The 17134-nt window shown below is 40.0% G+C and overlaps 1 protein-coding gene across 1 annotated transcript in view; it reads right to left on the bottom strand.

Annotated features, from left to right (window-relative positions):
- Positions 1–17134, bottom strand: part of gabbr1a (gamma-aminobutyric acid (GABA) B receptor, 1a) — a 62490-nt gene that overhangs the window by 7810 nt on the left and 37546 nt on the right. The window contains exons 13-20 of the mRNA XM_039806244.1: positions 16075–16320; positions 14950–15013; positions 13969–14046; positions 9366–9516; positions 5015–5147; positions 3473–3589; positions 1976–2086; positions 104–197 (exon numbers count right to left, since the gene is read on the bottom strand). Of these exons, the coding sequence (XP_039662178.1) occupies positions 104–197; positions 1976–2086; positions 3473–3589; positions 5015–5147; positions 9366–9516; positions 13969–14046; positions 14950–15013; positions 16075–16320 (994 nt within the window). The remainder of the gene's footprint in view (positions 1–103; positions 198–1975; positions 2087–3472; positions 3590–5014; positions 5148–9365; positions 9517–13968; positions 14047–14949; positions 15014–16074; positions 16321–17134) is intronic.

Raw genomic sequence — 17134 nt, 5'->3', positions numbered from 1 at the left:
TGTGTGACAAAAAAAAATATTCAAAACCAGAGCAGGGCAAAGAATGATAAAGAGACAGATTGAGATATGAGAGGGTAAAACAAGAAAAAGAGAGGACGGGTACCGAGCCACGTGTTCATCTTCTCTGAGCTGCAGTGCTCCAGCAAGGGCTGAATCAGGACATCCAAATCTTCTTTAGGGGCTTCCTTAGTGAACTTCTACTCGCATGGCAGACAGAGAAAGAGGAATGGAAGGATAAAGAGATAGAGGGAAAGAGAGATAGAGAGGGAAGGGGAGATAATAAGAAAAACGATGAGACAGCAGCACTCTGGAGGATGAGGCAAAAATGCACAGTAAGCACAAGCCCCAGTGACTGCGCGGTTGATCCCCTCGAGTAAATAGGTCCTTCCCGTGTGTCAGATGTAGATGACTGAATTGAATTACTATCAGATAGCCAATACACATGAAATAAAGCTATTTAGATATAAGGTTTGACAGTAAAGTTCCTACAGAGCTTGAATGCACTTAATGGGTGCAGTCATGCACATTACTGTCCCGGTTTTGTGTCTTATCCAGGTGTTTATCATATTCATGATATGCTGTTTAAAGTTTAAACAGTATACCAGTATCAAGGTTTGTGTGTCTTGATTCCTGAACATCTGAGCCACTCGTTTCTGATTGAGTTACTTAAACAGTTGAGAATGAACTCAGTTTGGTTTGATGTAGCTTACCCATCTGATCACTGGTAATGGAAAACAAGAGTGACAATAGGATTTATGCATTACCTTTTATTTCATTGTGAAATCATTTATCATCATGTTTTTTGTTTAACTGAATAACTATGACCCACCTGCATAGCAGAGAATGATCAGACCTGGATAAGGTGTTTACATGCCACAGTATCCCGGCTTTTATTTAGCTAGCATCCAGGTTTTAAAACAAACATACAGGATATGCTGTTTATATGTGTAATCCTCCGGAATCATAACCAGAATACTCGTGCACATGGAAACATGGGCTCTCTCTCCACCAGCTCTTATCTCGGTTTTTAGCTGCTAAATGTTCATCTTGAGCTTCTTTTTTTGGAAACGACTGCATATGAAGGTTGATGGAAACAGCTCTGACTGAACTCCATCAAGCAGGTTGATAATTGTAAGTGTTTTTGCACTTCAGAGTGCAAAAAATGAGCGAGTGAGTCCCTGGATTCAGTGTTGAAAATATTGATTAAAGCATGTTTAATGAAGTGAATAATTTCATAGTCTATATCCTTGACGTTCCAATTCCGGGATTGCTCCGTTGCCGACGGAAATTCTGACAGGAGATCTCTGCAGGTTAAATCCAGACAGCTAGCTAGACTATCTGTCCAATCAGAGTTTTCTGTTGAATGACTAAAACAACTTTTGAACGTACAGGTGTTCCACCAAAACAAGTTCCTTCCCGAGGCCTTTTTGCAGCGGCACGGCGGCTTTTACCGGTCCCTAGCACCGCCCAAGACGATTGTGATTGGTTTAAAGAAATGCCAATAAACTAGAGCACGTTTTTCTCCCGCACTGGAATGCTGTGTGGACTAGCCAGACCCTCCTCCGCAGTGCCGTGGTGGAGGAAGGTCTGGCAAAAAGAGAGTAATAATTTCATGAGACCTTTAACAGATAAATGTTTAATAATGAGGCAGGGAATTCATTCACCATGTTTGCTTTGCAGCTAGATGAATGTTGATTTTTGTTTATAGCAAATGCTACAGGGCACCTTTAACAGCACTTGTACTACTTACACTATTGAACACAAATACATTAAAATATTCAGTACTGTGCTTTGCAATATCTGTCTGTGTTTCAGATTGTGCTCTTTGAGTGTAAGATTAATCAAAATGAAAGGACATTTCTACAAACGAGGCGTGGTGTTTCATTACTGCGTTATTGACTCATGACGGCGGCTGCGCGGTCTGTTCTAATGGGCGATGACACACAAATTATCTCATCTGTCTTTGGTACTCTACCTCCACCGTAATGTGCAGAGGATCCACAATCTGCCAGATCATGAGTGACAGGAAGTCGATAGCCAGCAGCACTCCAACTGTTGCGTAGAGTTTCCATGGCTCCAAGTGTTGCTGTGTGAGCAAACGACACACAAACAAACACATACACAACAGTCATCACTATCCAAGGGCATCGCGAGCCAGTCCACAAACAAAGACAAACAACCAGGACAAATAATACGACAGGCGTCCTTGTAATTTCTGGATGACTGGGTGCGAATTGTCTTTCTGAGTTCGTGTCTCTGAATGTGTGTACAAGTGTGTGTATAAGTATATTTTAAGAGCAGCAGGAGTGTGTGTGTGTGTGTTGTGTGTGTGTGTGTGTGTGTATGTGCAGGTGACACACAAAGAGCTGCAGTAGCTATATTTGTGCTGCCACCTGAAATCATCATTTATACACACTGAAATGACACTACTTTTGTGTGGACAGTTTCCGAAGCGGCCAATATCTTTTTTAACATAAGCCATAATGGAAGCAATACAGCCGTAACCGAAAAACAAGCCCGCCAAAATGAGCTCTCCTACTGCGACTCCCTACTCTTTCTTACCACACATCTTTTTTCATTCGACCACGCTGGCTTACTCCCAGCACCTCCAACATAGTAACAGCCATTCAAGCGTGCAATGACTAAAACTGAAAAATAAAATAAAGACGGAAAACACATTACACAGTCCTGGGCGCCTCTTCACTTGAGTTGCATGAAAAATGATTTGAAAAGTGCTCATTCTCCCCTCGATTTGTGAAAGTTTCTTTAAACTAATGCTCTCTAGCAAATTGCCCTTCTGTGGACATGAAGAGAGTTGAAAGTCAACCCGATTCGTTGTGCTTTGGCTCAAATAATAAACCCCCCGAAGGTTGGATTTCTGCATAGAACTTTAATACTCATCCATATTCATAAATATTCCATAAATGGCTTAATCTCTTATTCTTCTGATTAGGTCTTAGAAATTCCCACAACACATCACAGAGTGGCAGTATCTTGCTGGCTCCAGGATACACTATCTTCAAGAGGACACACACACACACACACACACACACACACACACACACACACACACACACACACACACACACACACACACACACACGCACGCAAATAAAGCTGATGGCGTGGGAATCAGGGTCCTGGTTATGTGTGCCCCAAATATGCAAGCTTCTATGCCTAAATATTGCATGTGTGTCGGTGCATGTGCATGTGTAAAGTACAGTATCTATGTCAGTGTGTGTCCAACACCCTTATCCCTGCACTCTCGCTACAACCCCAGCATTGTGAATGATGCCGAGCTGGCCTCTTAGAAGATTATGTTACTAGGAGGAAGCCTGCAAAGTTTTTAACTTTGCTTTTTTATCAGCGGGCGCCACACATGCTGCGTGGCCCGGCCTCCCTCTCCCATCCTTTCTCGGCTCTCCTGAGAGCGCTGAGAGGCTTATCCCTCCCTCCCACTCTTCCTCCCTACCTTCTTCTTCTCCTTCTTTTCGTCCTTCTTTGTGAAGAGTGTGTGGACCCACCAGATCTTGGTGAACATGCTGCCATACGCCAGGCTGAAGCCGAGGCCCAGGAGCCACAGGCGGAACTGGAGGAGGAGAGAATTTTAAAATACCTTTATTCAAGGGTGTAGGTTTGGTTTCAGAATTGGGGGCACAATGAATAAAAAAAAAAAGAAATTTATATATACTGTCTATCAATCTACTTTCTCTGTAAATAAGAATATAACTTAACTTTTATTTGTAGTTACAGTTACAGTAAATCAATCTAAATTATGATGACATTGGTTATTGTGTTTTCCATAATATGTATATAAATATATTTTGAATGCAGTATTCCTACTTTAAATCATGTTTAGTTTCATTGATAGAAATTGTAATGTATTTGCATCTTTAATGCAAAGAGCTCTGTGCTTTACTGCCTAAGTGATGCTTCATTCAAGCGTCTTTTTAAAGAGAATATTTGGTCATAAAAATATAGATTACATGAACATTTTCTTTATCCGAAAAACACATAGAGGGGGTCGGAGTACTTTTCAGGTCTGAACAGTGTCTGCAGGTATTCCTTTTAATTTACTACGTAGATCCCTAACAACCTTATTTTTATCAACTCCTCTCTTTTCTCATCAGGACTTTAAGAGCTTTAACCTGAAATTGTAAAAGTGAGGGGCTGAAATAGAAGTGATGGAAGCCCTGGCCTTTATTTAACTACAACAAATAAAAAAAATAAACTATATGATAGATAGATAGATAGATAGATAGATAGATAGATAGATAGATAGATAGATAGATAGATAGATAGATAGATAGATAGATAGATAGATAGATAGATAGATAGATAGATAGATAGATAGATAGATAGATAGATAGAGTAGGTGATGGAAGTTGGTGGTGGGGAAATGTAGAGATTGCAACAGAAAAAGAAAAAAAACTATTCAGAGCTGAAGGTCAGCAGAGGCAGAGTGCAAGAGAGAGGCAGGACAAAGCATGAGAGAGAATAACTGGACAGAGACAAAGAGCAGAGAAACTACAGAAATGGAAATTGGCTTCCACAACAAAAAGACTCAACATGGGCGACAGAGAAAGCACTCCCACTCGTCATTAGTGCTGGGATCCCATCGTCTGTGCTATTCCGGCACCCAGCAAATCATGTATGTGCCACTGAATACCAAAATACATTAAAATACTTGATGAATTATGTCAACGTTTGAACTTTCATCATATGTCATCCACTAAGGTTGAGTGATCATACTCCTGAAATGAGGTTTTGCAGGTGTCTGCTTGCCACAGGCAGAACATCCAAACTGTCCGGGCCTCACAACAACACCTAAATGTGTGTTTGCTTAATGTCACAGTAGAGCAGGGCTTTACTAAAACTGAGAGCTGTTAACTGATGAGTGCAATATTTGTGGCACAAAAAAATAGGTCCATCAAATATTTGCAGACAATACCCAGCCCTCCTCATCCTGCCCTCTGGCTCTTTTCCACCTCTGTCTGTCTCTTTCTCCTGTTACCTGGCAGACGACGGGGAACTGAGATCTGTGGACGTGGTGACCATCAATCCCCAGCGGAAACACTGCGGCCAGAGCCATCATGCAGCCCACCGCTGTCATGTTGTTCAAGTATGGCTGAGAGTTCTGGATGTAGCTGAAACAGTGAAGACATGAAGACAACAACAACAAAATACTGGTAATTATCATTTCTGCTTAAAAGTACAATTGCTGAATTTGTAGGTATACAGGTGTTAATTGTGTTGGTGGCCTTTTTTTCTGCGCTTAGAAATGTCATTGACTGCTGTTAATTGCTCTTATGTTGGTTTTTAATTCAAAATGTATCGTTATTTCCTGGTTCAGGCAGCCTGGCCATAGTAAGACATCTCCTTTGACGATGGATGTGATAATCATGTACACTGCGCTGTATGTGGCAGTACAGACAGGAGCTTACAGGATAATGACGCAATCAGTAACCATAAAGAGAAAACATAATTGTGTGTGATTTCTAGTGGTTGAAGAAGTATTCATATTTTTTACTTAAGTAAAACTACTAATAACCCACTCCACAGTCCTGCATTCAAAACATTCCCTAGTCAAAATACATAAGTATTATCAGCAAAATGTACTTATCAGGTTATTTAATATTAAAAGTAAAAGTAAATTTTTTTATTATTATATATATATATATATATATATGATGTTTAAGGTTGTGCTATTTTAACTCCAATCTAATTTAATACTGTTAGTTTCATCTACACTAACGCATCATATTCTATAAAATCATATGTTAGTAGCTTTGCTGTCCTGTGAGAACCACGTATCTCATTTTGTCAGAAAAACAGATCTGTTTTCAGCTTTGTGACGATGCATTTTCTGCTGATGCTGATCGAATTCCAATTCAAAATCACCAAATTTGGAGATACATGGTTTTCACTGGACATAAAGGGCATGAAAAATCTAAGAATTACTAAAGCTGTCAGACAAATGTAGTGGAGTAAAAATACTCTACTGGTGATTTCTATCCAGTTGAGACAATGTGTTTCTATAAATGCTAGAGACATTCTCAGGATAATAATCTCCAGATTTAAGATGTTTAATATAATCTGCACTGTACCATAACACCCACCCACCCAGCACAGCAGCTTTCCTCTGCCCCTCAGCTCAAGCTCATCCTGCAGCAGTAGGTGTGATTTTTATATTCTTTCATCCTGCTGACCTGTCCTTGTGTTGCCCTGAGGCCATGCTGCTTATTTACTGTACACACACACACACAAACAAACACACACACACACACACACACACACACACACACACACACACACCACACAACACAACACACACACACACACACACACACACACACACACACACACACACACACTATTATATATAATATAAATTTCAGTGTGCTACAAGAGTTATTGAGTGCTGCTTTCTTCCGTTTTATGCACCACGTCTTGAGGTAGCCTTGAATCAAGGCTATTGTTAGATAATAATAAAAATAGAGAATCAATCTATCTATCTATCTATCTATCTATCTATCTATCTATCTATCTATCTATCTATCTATCTATCTATCTATCTAAGACACTGCACAGGAATTTTTCAGTGGTTATATAACCTTTTTGCTGTATTTCCACTGGCCTCTGCAACATTATCATTCATTTGGAGTCGTATTTGTATTCACATGATGAATAAGTCCAATATCACTAAACTTTTAGCTCTGTTTTTGGTCTCCACCAACTCCCAGGGCAAATATCTGTCTCGTTGGCTGCTAAATGCTCCACTGTGCTCCACTACGTTTAACAGCTAGTTGCTAACTGTGTTTATCTGTTGTGAGCAAAGCCACACCCAAATCACTTTCTAGTGCCTAAACTCGAGAGGCAGCGGTGCCATTTAGCATTTACATTAACCTCAACAGAGGGAAGGATCTCTGTTGAACATGTGAATTATACTTTCCTCTGTTTCACATTCTACAAATACTCACATTCACACATGGTATGCAATCACAGAAATTTTAATTGCATTTTGTGTCTGTTAAGAGGCACAAAGCCACTCTTTAGAACATGCCCCCACAACTGGCATTTTAGCTAACTGGGAGCTCTGGCCATTAGCTGCAGCAACTCCAGTTTGCTAGCACCGATTTTGGTCGTTTTTTTTCTCCTATTGACAGTACTCGATCAAGATTCAGGTAAAAATTGGCCGGATTTCTCCTTTAAATGATTAATCCATTCTCAAAATACTTGCAAATGAATGGTTGCAACTCTAATGAACATGCATGTTCCCGCCCACCCGCCCACACACACCCGCCAACACACACCCTCCCATCCGCCTACACACACACACATAATTATGAATAATATCATTTTCAGTGTGCTACAAGAGTTATTTTGAGTTTTATGCACCACGTCTTGTGGTAGCCTTGAATCAAGGCTACCACTTTACTATTATTTACTACTATTAGATAATAAAAAGTTGTATCAATTATCCATCTATCTATCTATCTATCTATCTATCTATCTATCTATCTATCTATCTATCTATCTATCTATCTATCTATCTATCTATCTATCTATCTATCTAAGACACTGCACAGGAATTTTTCAAGTGTTTCGGTGGTTATATAACCTTTTGCTGTAATTCCTCTGGCCTCTGCAACATTATCATTCATTTGGAGTCGTATTTGTATTCACATGATGAATGTAAGTCCAATATTCACTCAGCTTTTAGCTCTGTTTTTGGTCTCCACCAACTCCCAGGGCAAATATCTGTCTCGCTGGCAGCTAAATGCTCCACTGCGCTCCACTATGTTTAACAGTTAGTTGCTAACTGTGTTTGTCTGTTTGGTGCTGAGCAGGTAGTGCACAGTGCTACTGTTCTTTGAGAGCACTGAGAGTTAATCAAAAAAGTAAATTTGCGGGTCAGACAGCTAAACAATTAACTGAAACTCACTATAAAGCTCCTTAAATTTGAGGGGCGCTGCAGATTCCAGCGATAATTCTCTGTAGGTTCATCATTACAAGCAACTCCTTTCACCTTGTCATTTCATAGATAAAAATATAGATTATAACTGCTTTAAACAGTGACACCGTGTTTCTAAAGGATTGTGATTGCGTTGCGATGTATTTTTGTCTCCTAACAAGGCAGTTAGTGGCAAAGTCATTTTGTGAAAACAGCTTACTGAAAAAACTTTATTTGATCTAACTCATAGTGTTTTGACAGCTGAGATCAGCCCTCGGTGAAACTGTACTTGAAATATAATCAAAGCTGGAAGAAGGCCCGACTGGCACACTGCAGCCAGCCAGAGATCCCCAAAGGAACGAACCTCTCCAGCTTTCTGAAAAACTCCTGATAAGCTCATGGACTTATGGGACTTTAAATCACTTTGACCCGGGTCAAACATAAAAATACTATGTTAAAAAGACATCGGAGATATGCTGCGGAGGGTTCACGGACATGTATTAAGCTTCAAAATCCAAGATCAAAAGGCAGTTTTTAAAGGAAGTCTATTTGCATTTGGTGTAGGGCTATGCTTAAGCTGTGACAATGAAACCAGCTGCTAGATTGAGCAAAGCCACACCCAAATCACTTTGTAGTCCCTAAACTCGAGAGGCAGTGGTGCCATCTAGCATTTACATTAACCTCAACAGAGGGAAGGATCTCTGTTGAACATGTGAATTATACTTTCCTCTTTTTCACATCCTACAAATACTCACATTCACACATGGTATGCAATCACAGTGAATAATCAGCTCTGCTGAAGAAGCAGCTGGGTGTTGTTACAGGATGTATTTCCATTCACTACTCCTCAAACAGGCAACCTTCATGTAACAATAACGGTGTCTTTAACCTATGAGGCACAATTTAGTGGATCCATCAATTCTCATTATTTTCAGCTTTTAAAAAAATAATTTTAATGATGACCTCCTTCGGAGGACAGCTTTATTTTCACGATTATCAGAGATACTACTCATCACTAATGCCTCTTGGAAGGACACACATGAAGAGTGGAAAAGCAAAAAAACATGACAGCAAAATGTTAGAATATAATAATGAATGCTAGGGCTGCAACTAATGATTTTTCATTTTCAATTCATCTGCCAATTTATTTTTTCAATTAACCTGTTAATTGTTTGGTCTATAACACATAAGAAAACTCTTCTTTTGACCAAAGATATTTAATGTAATATAATTTTACACCAAGAAAATAGTAAAATTCTTACATTTGATAAGCTAAAACCAAAATATTTGGCATTTTTGCTTAAAAATGGATTAAATGATTAATCCATTCTCAAAATACTTGCAAATGAATTGTCTATTGATCAACTAATGGTTGCAGCTCTAATGAACATGTACGTGCGTGCAAACTCACCGGACGTTGCCATTGTAGATGTTGAAGGTTAGACAGACAATGCCAAACAGGATGCCGAGGCCAGCGAAGACGGACACAGCAGCAAACAGCTTCTGAGACAAGAACCTGTACTCTTCGATCACCACTGTCCGATCAGCCGGAGGTCCAGCACCTTAATGGAAAGGGAAAGAGAAAGAAATGTGAAAAAAATGAAATGCTTCTGGTCCCATCATCTCTCAATTACAGGTAACATTTCACTTTATTAATGGGATAATAACTTTGCTTAAAGCTCCTAAAGACTAGCTAATCTAATCTAAATGATTACTATGTGAACAGCCAACTCAATCTTTTTTTTCATCTTCCAATTTTACTCTTCTAAACAAAGGAATTGTGCAGTTCCCAGTAAAATGGGCAATAGAAAACAAGGTACAACCAAATGCAATACTATAAATGTCTTCCAGGAGTAACTGTCTGAAAATGTGTGCCGTTATCCCCGTATTTGAATGATATAACATCCTCTTCCAGTGTGGCCGTTCAGAACAGCTATAAACACTTTTGATTTCAGACATTGTCGCACAACAAAACACATGTATTGCTGTTCGAGCATGACTGACTATTGACATTCAAATGGCTGAGTGTACAATTTTAAGGCTCTTGTACTTTACCTAAGTATTTCCATTTTATGCTACTTTATACTTCAACTTCACTACATTTCAGAGAGAAATACTGTACGTTTTCCTTTTCTGCATTTAAGAGCTATAGTTATGTTACTTTTCAAATTATGATTTTACACACAACACTTATGATCAGTTTATAAAATATGATACCAACAGTAAATTAAGTAGTTAAATTAGTTCCATTTTGACCAACGACATCATTAAAGTATGACTTGCTTGCTTGACTTATGAGTACTTTTACTTTTGATACTTCAAGTACATTTTGTTGCTACTTACTTTTTTAACATTTAGAATGCAGGACTTATTGTACTGTTACACTGTGGATGGCTACTTTTACTCAACTAAACAATTTGAATACTTCTTCCACCACAGCATACAGTTCAGTGGTGTACACATGTATACTCCATAAAACATTGATATTGCTGAAGCACAGAGAAGTAAAAAATACAACCAACTTCAACTGTGACCAATGATTCATACTTAAATGTCAATTTCATTACTATACTGTAACGTAATGTAAGCAAGCAGAAAACTTTGGTGTTAATAAAGAGTAAAAAAGTGTGTGTTTTTACAAACTACCCAATTATTTATGCTTGTGTAGCTTTAAACATGAAGAATTCCTCAATGAGGAGGGTTCAAAGAGGGGCAGATGGACAGGGAGTCTCGTTTACCCTCAACAGCCTCCGACTATCTGTCTGTCCAATTCTGGGACTGCTTGCAGATTTGTGTGTCTATGTGTGTGCACTCCCGAGAAAAGACAATAAGGACTGTATATATACTGTGTGCAGGATAAGCACCTAAACAGCATAAATGCTCAAGGGGGTGCATGTGAGTGCAAGGGAGCATTTTTGTGTGCATATAGTGTACATATAGTGCGATGTGTGTGTGTGTGTGTGTGTGTGTGTGTGTGTGTGTGTGTGTGTGTGTGTGTGTGTGTGTGTGTGTGTGTGTGTGTGTGTGTGTGTGTGTGTGTGTGTGAGAGAGACAGAGATAGAGAGAGAGAGAGAGAGAGTGAGTGTAATAGAGGTTGACAGAGTGTGTGTGTATGTCAGTGGGGAAGCAGAGCAGGAGTGTCAGCACCGCATGAAGCTGATGTGTCAGATGTCACAAGAAAAGTACTCCCTCGAGGGTCACAGGGTGTCAACACACCCATGATGCTCTCTGTTCAGATGCTTGTCACTGCTGTCACATAACTGAGGTGCGTCTGGTGTCATCTGACTAAGGAATAACAATATAAGAGGTTTTCTGCAGGGTTCACTGAAGGCTTTTTAATACCACATAAAATACAATTACATAAGTGTTTCACTATCTCACTGGCGAAAGTAGGAAAGTGTGATGGAAAACTAAATTGTAAGGGACAATATGGCCAAAAATTATGCATTACTTTAGCATTTTTTTCTCTACTTCCCAACAGTACACAATAATAATTAATGATATAATTGATTAAATGAATGCAACCTGGACCCACATAAGCAGAAGAAAATTATACTTTTTTTTTTTTTTACTAAAAATCTATATTTGCTTATTATGAAATGATTAGCTTTCTAGCTACTGTAGCTAGTAGTAGGGACAGTATTTGCTACAGGTTTGATGGTGCTGACTGAAGGAGAAGGTATGAGAGGAAAACTTAACGCAGCAGATGAGCCAGTAGTTTAGCCTTCGTTCTAATTAAATTGCTACATAACGGCATTGGGATGAAATTAATGACTAGTACTTGTACAAGTTACTGTCTGGAGCTGGTGCATATGCCCATGCCAGTCTGATGAGAGGGGCTGGACAGAGAAGGGCGAGCTGCAGGAGGAGGTCTCACTCTGTTTTTTTTGCTTCCTGATTACTCCAGCTTTTAAGTCTGTATCATTGCTTTTATTGAATATGACTTAATTTTTTTAAATTTAATTTAATCTTTTTTTGATTTTTATTCTTGTCATTATATCCTGTTTTATTGTATGTTTTGTTTGCCATGTTTTAATGCATTTATTTAAATGTTTATTACTTTTTTTTGTTATGCATAAAAGAGAATACTAAAGACTGTAATGAATGAATGAGTATACAGCATGTACTAATTAATGCTGTGTGTATGTGTTGGCTGTCCATTTACTCAATGCATTTGCACCATTTAAACCCTCCTCCGTCCTTGATCAAGGAATCAGGACAGGGTGTTGCCATGGAGACCCAGCTCTATAACAGTTGCCACAGCGATTAGAAAAAGAGCTGAGCTGAAGTGGTTGTTAGGGCGACCGTAAAGAGAGTGAGAAAGTGAGGAAGGGAGGCGCCTGGTAAGCACACAGGAAATCAAGCGGCAGGGTTAAGTTGAGAACCCCCGTGTGTACTTCACCCTGTCAGCGTGGAGCAAATCAAGCGCCTCCCCCCTCCCCACCGCCCTTGTAAAAAAAAAAAGAATTCCCCGAACTGATTCAGCTCCAGAGAGCAGGAAATTACTAATTTCCGCCCAACAAGTTAATGTTAGATGGATGTGTCTTTATTTGGTAAACAGTGAAAAATGAAATGAAACTCCAACTGAGGAAGCAAGGCAGAAACTAAGTCAACAAACTCACCTCTGACAAGAAGGAGAGCCAGTCAGTTTCAACCCAGCGGGATTTAACTGGGCTAACACAGAGCCAGTCACGTTGCAACAAGCCAAACTAAAGAGCTGGCAGCTGGCCTGTGAAGGACATGTTGTCTACATGCATACAGGTCACCTGTCCCTCGCCACTGATGCTGACCTGGAATCATTAACTCTTCTGGGTTCAGTTAGGCCTTGGCAGCTCATCATTTCCTTAAAAGCCTATAAAAAGGTGGCTCTCTGCGGACCACTGAGGCGTGCAAGATTGATTAGTGGCACACTCTGTCCAGGCACAAGTATGTCACCTCTCCAGGGAGGGACGGGCCAGTAAACAACCACAGAATTGGTCTTGGCGTCTGAGGAAAATCAGCAGTAATAGGTTTTCACAGCAAACTAGAATACGGGTATCAGGAGTTAGAGAGAAGGTTCTGGTTTGTGTGAAGTGAGCTCAAGCGTCTTCATTTAGCAGAATGATGTAAAACAATGGCCAGTTATTGTTTGTGGCCCGTTGGTTTGTCCCACTTACCAACTCGGTCAGAAGTTGGAGCTGCAGCAGTGGCTGTGACACACAGCTCATGGAAGCACTTAAGGTACTTCAAAATACTTGGCGCACGATTGCTGCAATTTACAGCAAAACTCTTTCTGAGAGTCAAATCTAAACCCACAGACATGATCTGAACACACACATATCTTTACATTGAGTATGACTTGCACTTTCTGAGGATATCATTATCTCCAATGTCCATCACAAATAAACGTCCCTAAATCTGCTTTGAAATCAGAAAAAAAGGTGCACCATATATGTATTCCAGACCTTTTTTAAGTGTTATTAAGTATTAATGTAGTCCAGTGATAGTTGTCTGTACATCCATGGGTACATTGCAAACAGGAACTGCTATTAGCTAATTTGGCACACTTTTTATTGGTGCCAGTTTGAAAAAATGAAAATAAATCTGGGCTCAAAAAAAAAGTTGTAGCCCACAGCTAACTCACTGGGGGAGGGGAGCAGTGTTGTGGAGACGCAGTCTTGATTTGGTCTGAGGGTGAACCCACAGTGTTAGACATCGAAAACTCCTGGGTTAGCAAGTCAAACTGTACATCTGCTGCACCAACATTTTAACACATGTTGGAGAGTGAGTGTGCGGGCGGCTCTTTTTGGGCAAGCGTCAGCATCCAAATAACTAGCTTCACCCAAACTAGCGGTTACAGAAAATCCAGCATGATTATATGTAATTTACACAGTAAGAAAGTCTAAATTAAGCCACACAGAGGAGGTCTAATGTCAAAGCACAGAAATGTGACCCTCTTGACTCACAGCATGACAGACAGGACACAAACACAGACAGGATGTTGAGTGAAGACAGTGTCATGAACTCCATCTTACCTATCCAAACATCATTGCCAAACCAGGAGAGGTTCTTCTGAGAGCTGTCATAGTAACCGATCTTCTTGTAACTGCCTCCTAGATGAATGGGAAAGAAAGAAACAGCAAAGCCCAGAAGCCAGAGAGAATGCTAAAGTTTAATTCATAAAGCTTGTGTAATTCATTTCCTCCCCTGGTGTTTTGTGGGGGATCATGATTCCAACACAACAAAACTGACTAACAGACAGAACTGATTTCTATTCATACAACCACGATTTAGCCATTTTTCTATCATTACTGAGCTTTCGTATTAATGGCATGCGTGGGTACAGAAAAGACACACAATGAACGGATAAAAGAAATAAGGGATGAAAATGTGCATAAAGAAGGACAAACAAAGAAGTACCAAGGGGAGAAGAAGGAGAAAGGGAAGGGAAAAAAAAGGAGCCTATGAGGCAGTCTTGACCAGGAATACTGATGAGGTCCCACAGTGATTCAGGGATGCAAGTCAGGTCGTCTCATTGTGGATGTCAAATTACCTCGACACCACAACAGGAAATATGAGACAGAGTGTGAGGGGAAAGGGGGCAGGATTATAAATCCTGATCCTTTAGGACGCCAAAGGGAACAGAGGTAGAAAATAATCCTCAACCTTATCCTGTGCAGGGAAACTCATTAAGTCACTGGTGACAAATAGGATGCCATTTTCAGAAACGGCTTAAACCGAAGACTTGGGCCCAATTAGAGCGGAGCCTTGAGTCAACACATTCCTGCATCAAGACCATTCGCATGTGCAATTACAGGATATTAAGACCAATCGCAGTGGCGCCCACGACAACAAACAAAAACAACCCCCCCCCACCCCCAAAAAAAAAAAAATTAAATGAGCCGAAAGCAACAATCCATATATGAGAAATACAGTCACCTGGGATTTTTTTTAATGAGTAAGTGACAATTATTGCAATACAACATCTGTGGGAGGACAGCGTGGGAGTGTTTTACCTTGCAGTTGCTCGATAAGAGTCATTGCCATCCTAGAACCCTGGGCGTCAAACACCACTTGGCCCTGAGACACAGACAAGAGGAAGTGTTTTTCATTTTTTCTTTCTTACTTTTTTTTTTTTTTACAGCAAATGATTAATTATTTCCTTGAAGGAATGTGTCACATTTTGATAAATACACTTAGTTGCTTTTTTGCCAAGAGATACATGAGAAGATTGATACCACTCTTATATGTGTATTCTCAATATGAAGTTACAGCCAGCAGCCAGTTAGCTTAGCATCAAGACGGGAAACAGCTAGCCTGGCTCTGCCAAAGGTATAGGAGGACAATCATTTTGTACAATGAGGTATTCTTACTGACATTTTGGATGCCCTCACTTTAGGCTTTTATCTCCAAATGACGACGTCTAGATGACCTGGATAAAGTGTTGGCTTGTTTACAACCTGTCTGATCATCTGACCGCTTATCTAGACCCATCACACTTCACTGCAGCAATGTTGCAGTGTTCCCAAATGTTATCATAATTAACAGAAAGGAGGGACAAAACTACAAAAATTGGTTGTAATTTGCCTCTATCATGTTGCTTTTTTTCAATTACCACTTCATTAGATATACCTGTGAAATCTAATGCGACCCAATACAACAGCTCGGCCATAAATTCTACCTCAGAGAGGTGTAAATGTAACTATAGGTTTATAATTGAGGTTGTACTGTAGTTTGCAGTGGTGTTGAACTGGATGTATGTTATGTTTTGCACACCCCATTCACAAACATGTGGGAGGAAGAATATAAGAAACGCATTTCAATATAACGCAATCCAGTACCCCACTGCCAATTACGAATTCAGTAATAAACATGTAGTCGAATTAACAACTAAGATTTTGACTAAATCTGAGCATTATAAGCTTCATAAAGGTAGATGTCGTGGCAGAGCTGCTGGGATGGATTGCAGCAGATTTTACAGGTGTGACTAACAAGGTGTCCAGGGAGTGTATGTGAACAGTTATTACTGTAGTTACTTTATTACATAAAATTCAATTATTCTGATTTTATAAATAACAATGGGAGCATAAACACTTGGTTTTATTATCTGTTCTTTCTTTTTTCTCATCCTCTGCACTTACCGAAACACCTTCAAAGGAGCTTGTGTTGAGGGCCCTGTAGATCTCAGAGGTGATGTCGTGGTTGTTGTAGTTGAAGTCCTCCAGTCGTCGGCCCTTTGCCTTAAGTGGTGCCACGGTCTTATTGAGAGCAAGGGCCAGAGCCCACACTGCATCGTAGGCAAGAGGGGCCTCCTGAAACCCACCGGTCTCCTCAGGGTTCTTCCCACCCAGACGAGACATCAAGGCGGCAATAAACTCCTGCGATGTCTGATAGATACAGGACAGAAAGGATATCAAAGAGGAGTCCTTCTGAAAAAATCATGCAATGCTGCGAACAAGACATTAATATGTAAATGTAAATACTCAATGGCAAAGAGGGGGAGACTGCAAAATGGAAGCAGTGGTGGATCATCTGGAGGATTTATGTGTTTTTTTTTTTTATTAGTCCTGCATGATCCTGGATGAAAAACCTGCAGTCATAGCGCTAAACTAACTGCTGCAGTGTAACGTTTTTTAAAGAATAGTTTAGAAATCTTGATAAATACGCTTTTTCATTTTCTTGCTGGGGCTGCACAATTAATTGAATTTTATGGAAATCGCAATGTTTGCACAATCTTTGTTAAAGGCAAAATATGTAACACTATGTAACTTTTAGCTGCATCTGTAGTTCCAATGAGACAACCTGTAGAGCTAAAAGTTACCTAGTGTTGCTTTAAGTATTGTGGTGCTGCAGAGACGTCCCATCTTACAAACCGTATCCTATAGACAAAAGAAAAAAATCTTTGTTTTGTACAGATCCTCACTAGCCTAGAAATCTAGACGCACCCTAGTGGAAGCAAAATTATTTTGCAGCCAGGGGGGTCTAGGCACTCTCCGATGACTTGCGAGTTGGAAAAACCAAACTCTGGTCAGGCCAATCACATTGTGTATAGAGTCGGTGGGCGGGCTTATGGCTGCTGCTGCTGGGAACAGCGGTTTTCTGGAAGACTTGGAGTTAAGCTTTTCTTTGAGAAAAGAACAAAGAACGGCACTGAAGTCATTCTTACAAAAGGAAGATGTGTTGATGAGTTTTGCCGACCGG

The sequence above is a fragment of the Perca fluviatilis genome, chromosome 7, assembly GCF_010015445.1.
Source record: "Perca fluviatilis chromosome 7, GENO_Pfluv_1.0, whole genome shotgun sequence".
Lineage (NCBI taxonomy): Eukaryota > Metazoa > Chordata > Actinopteri > Perciformes > Percidae > Perca > Perca fluviatilis.
This window is presented reverse-complemented; position numbering and strand designations above follow the sequence as displayed.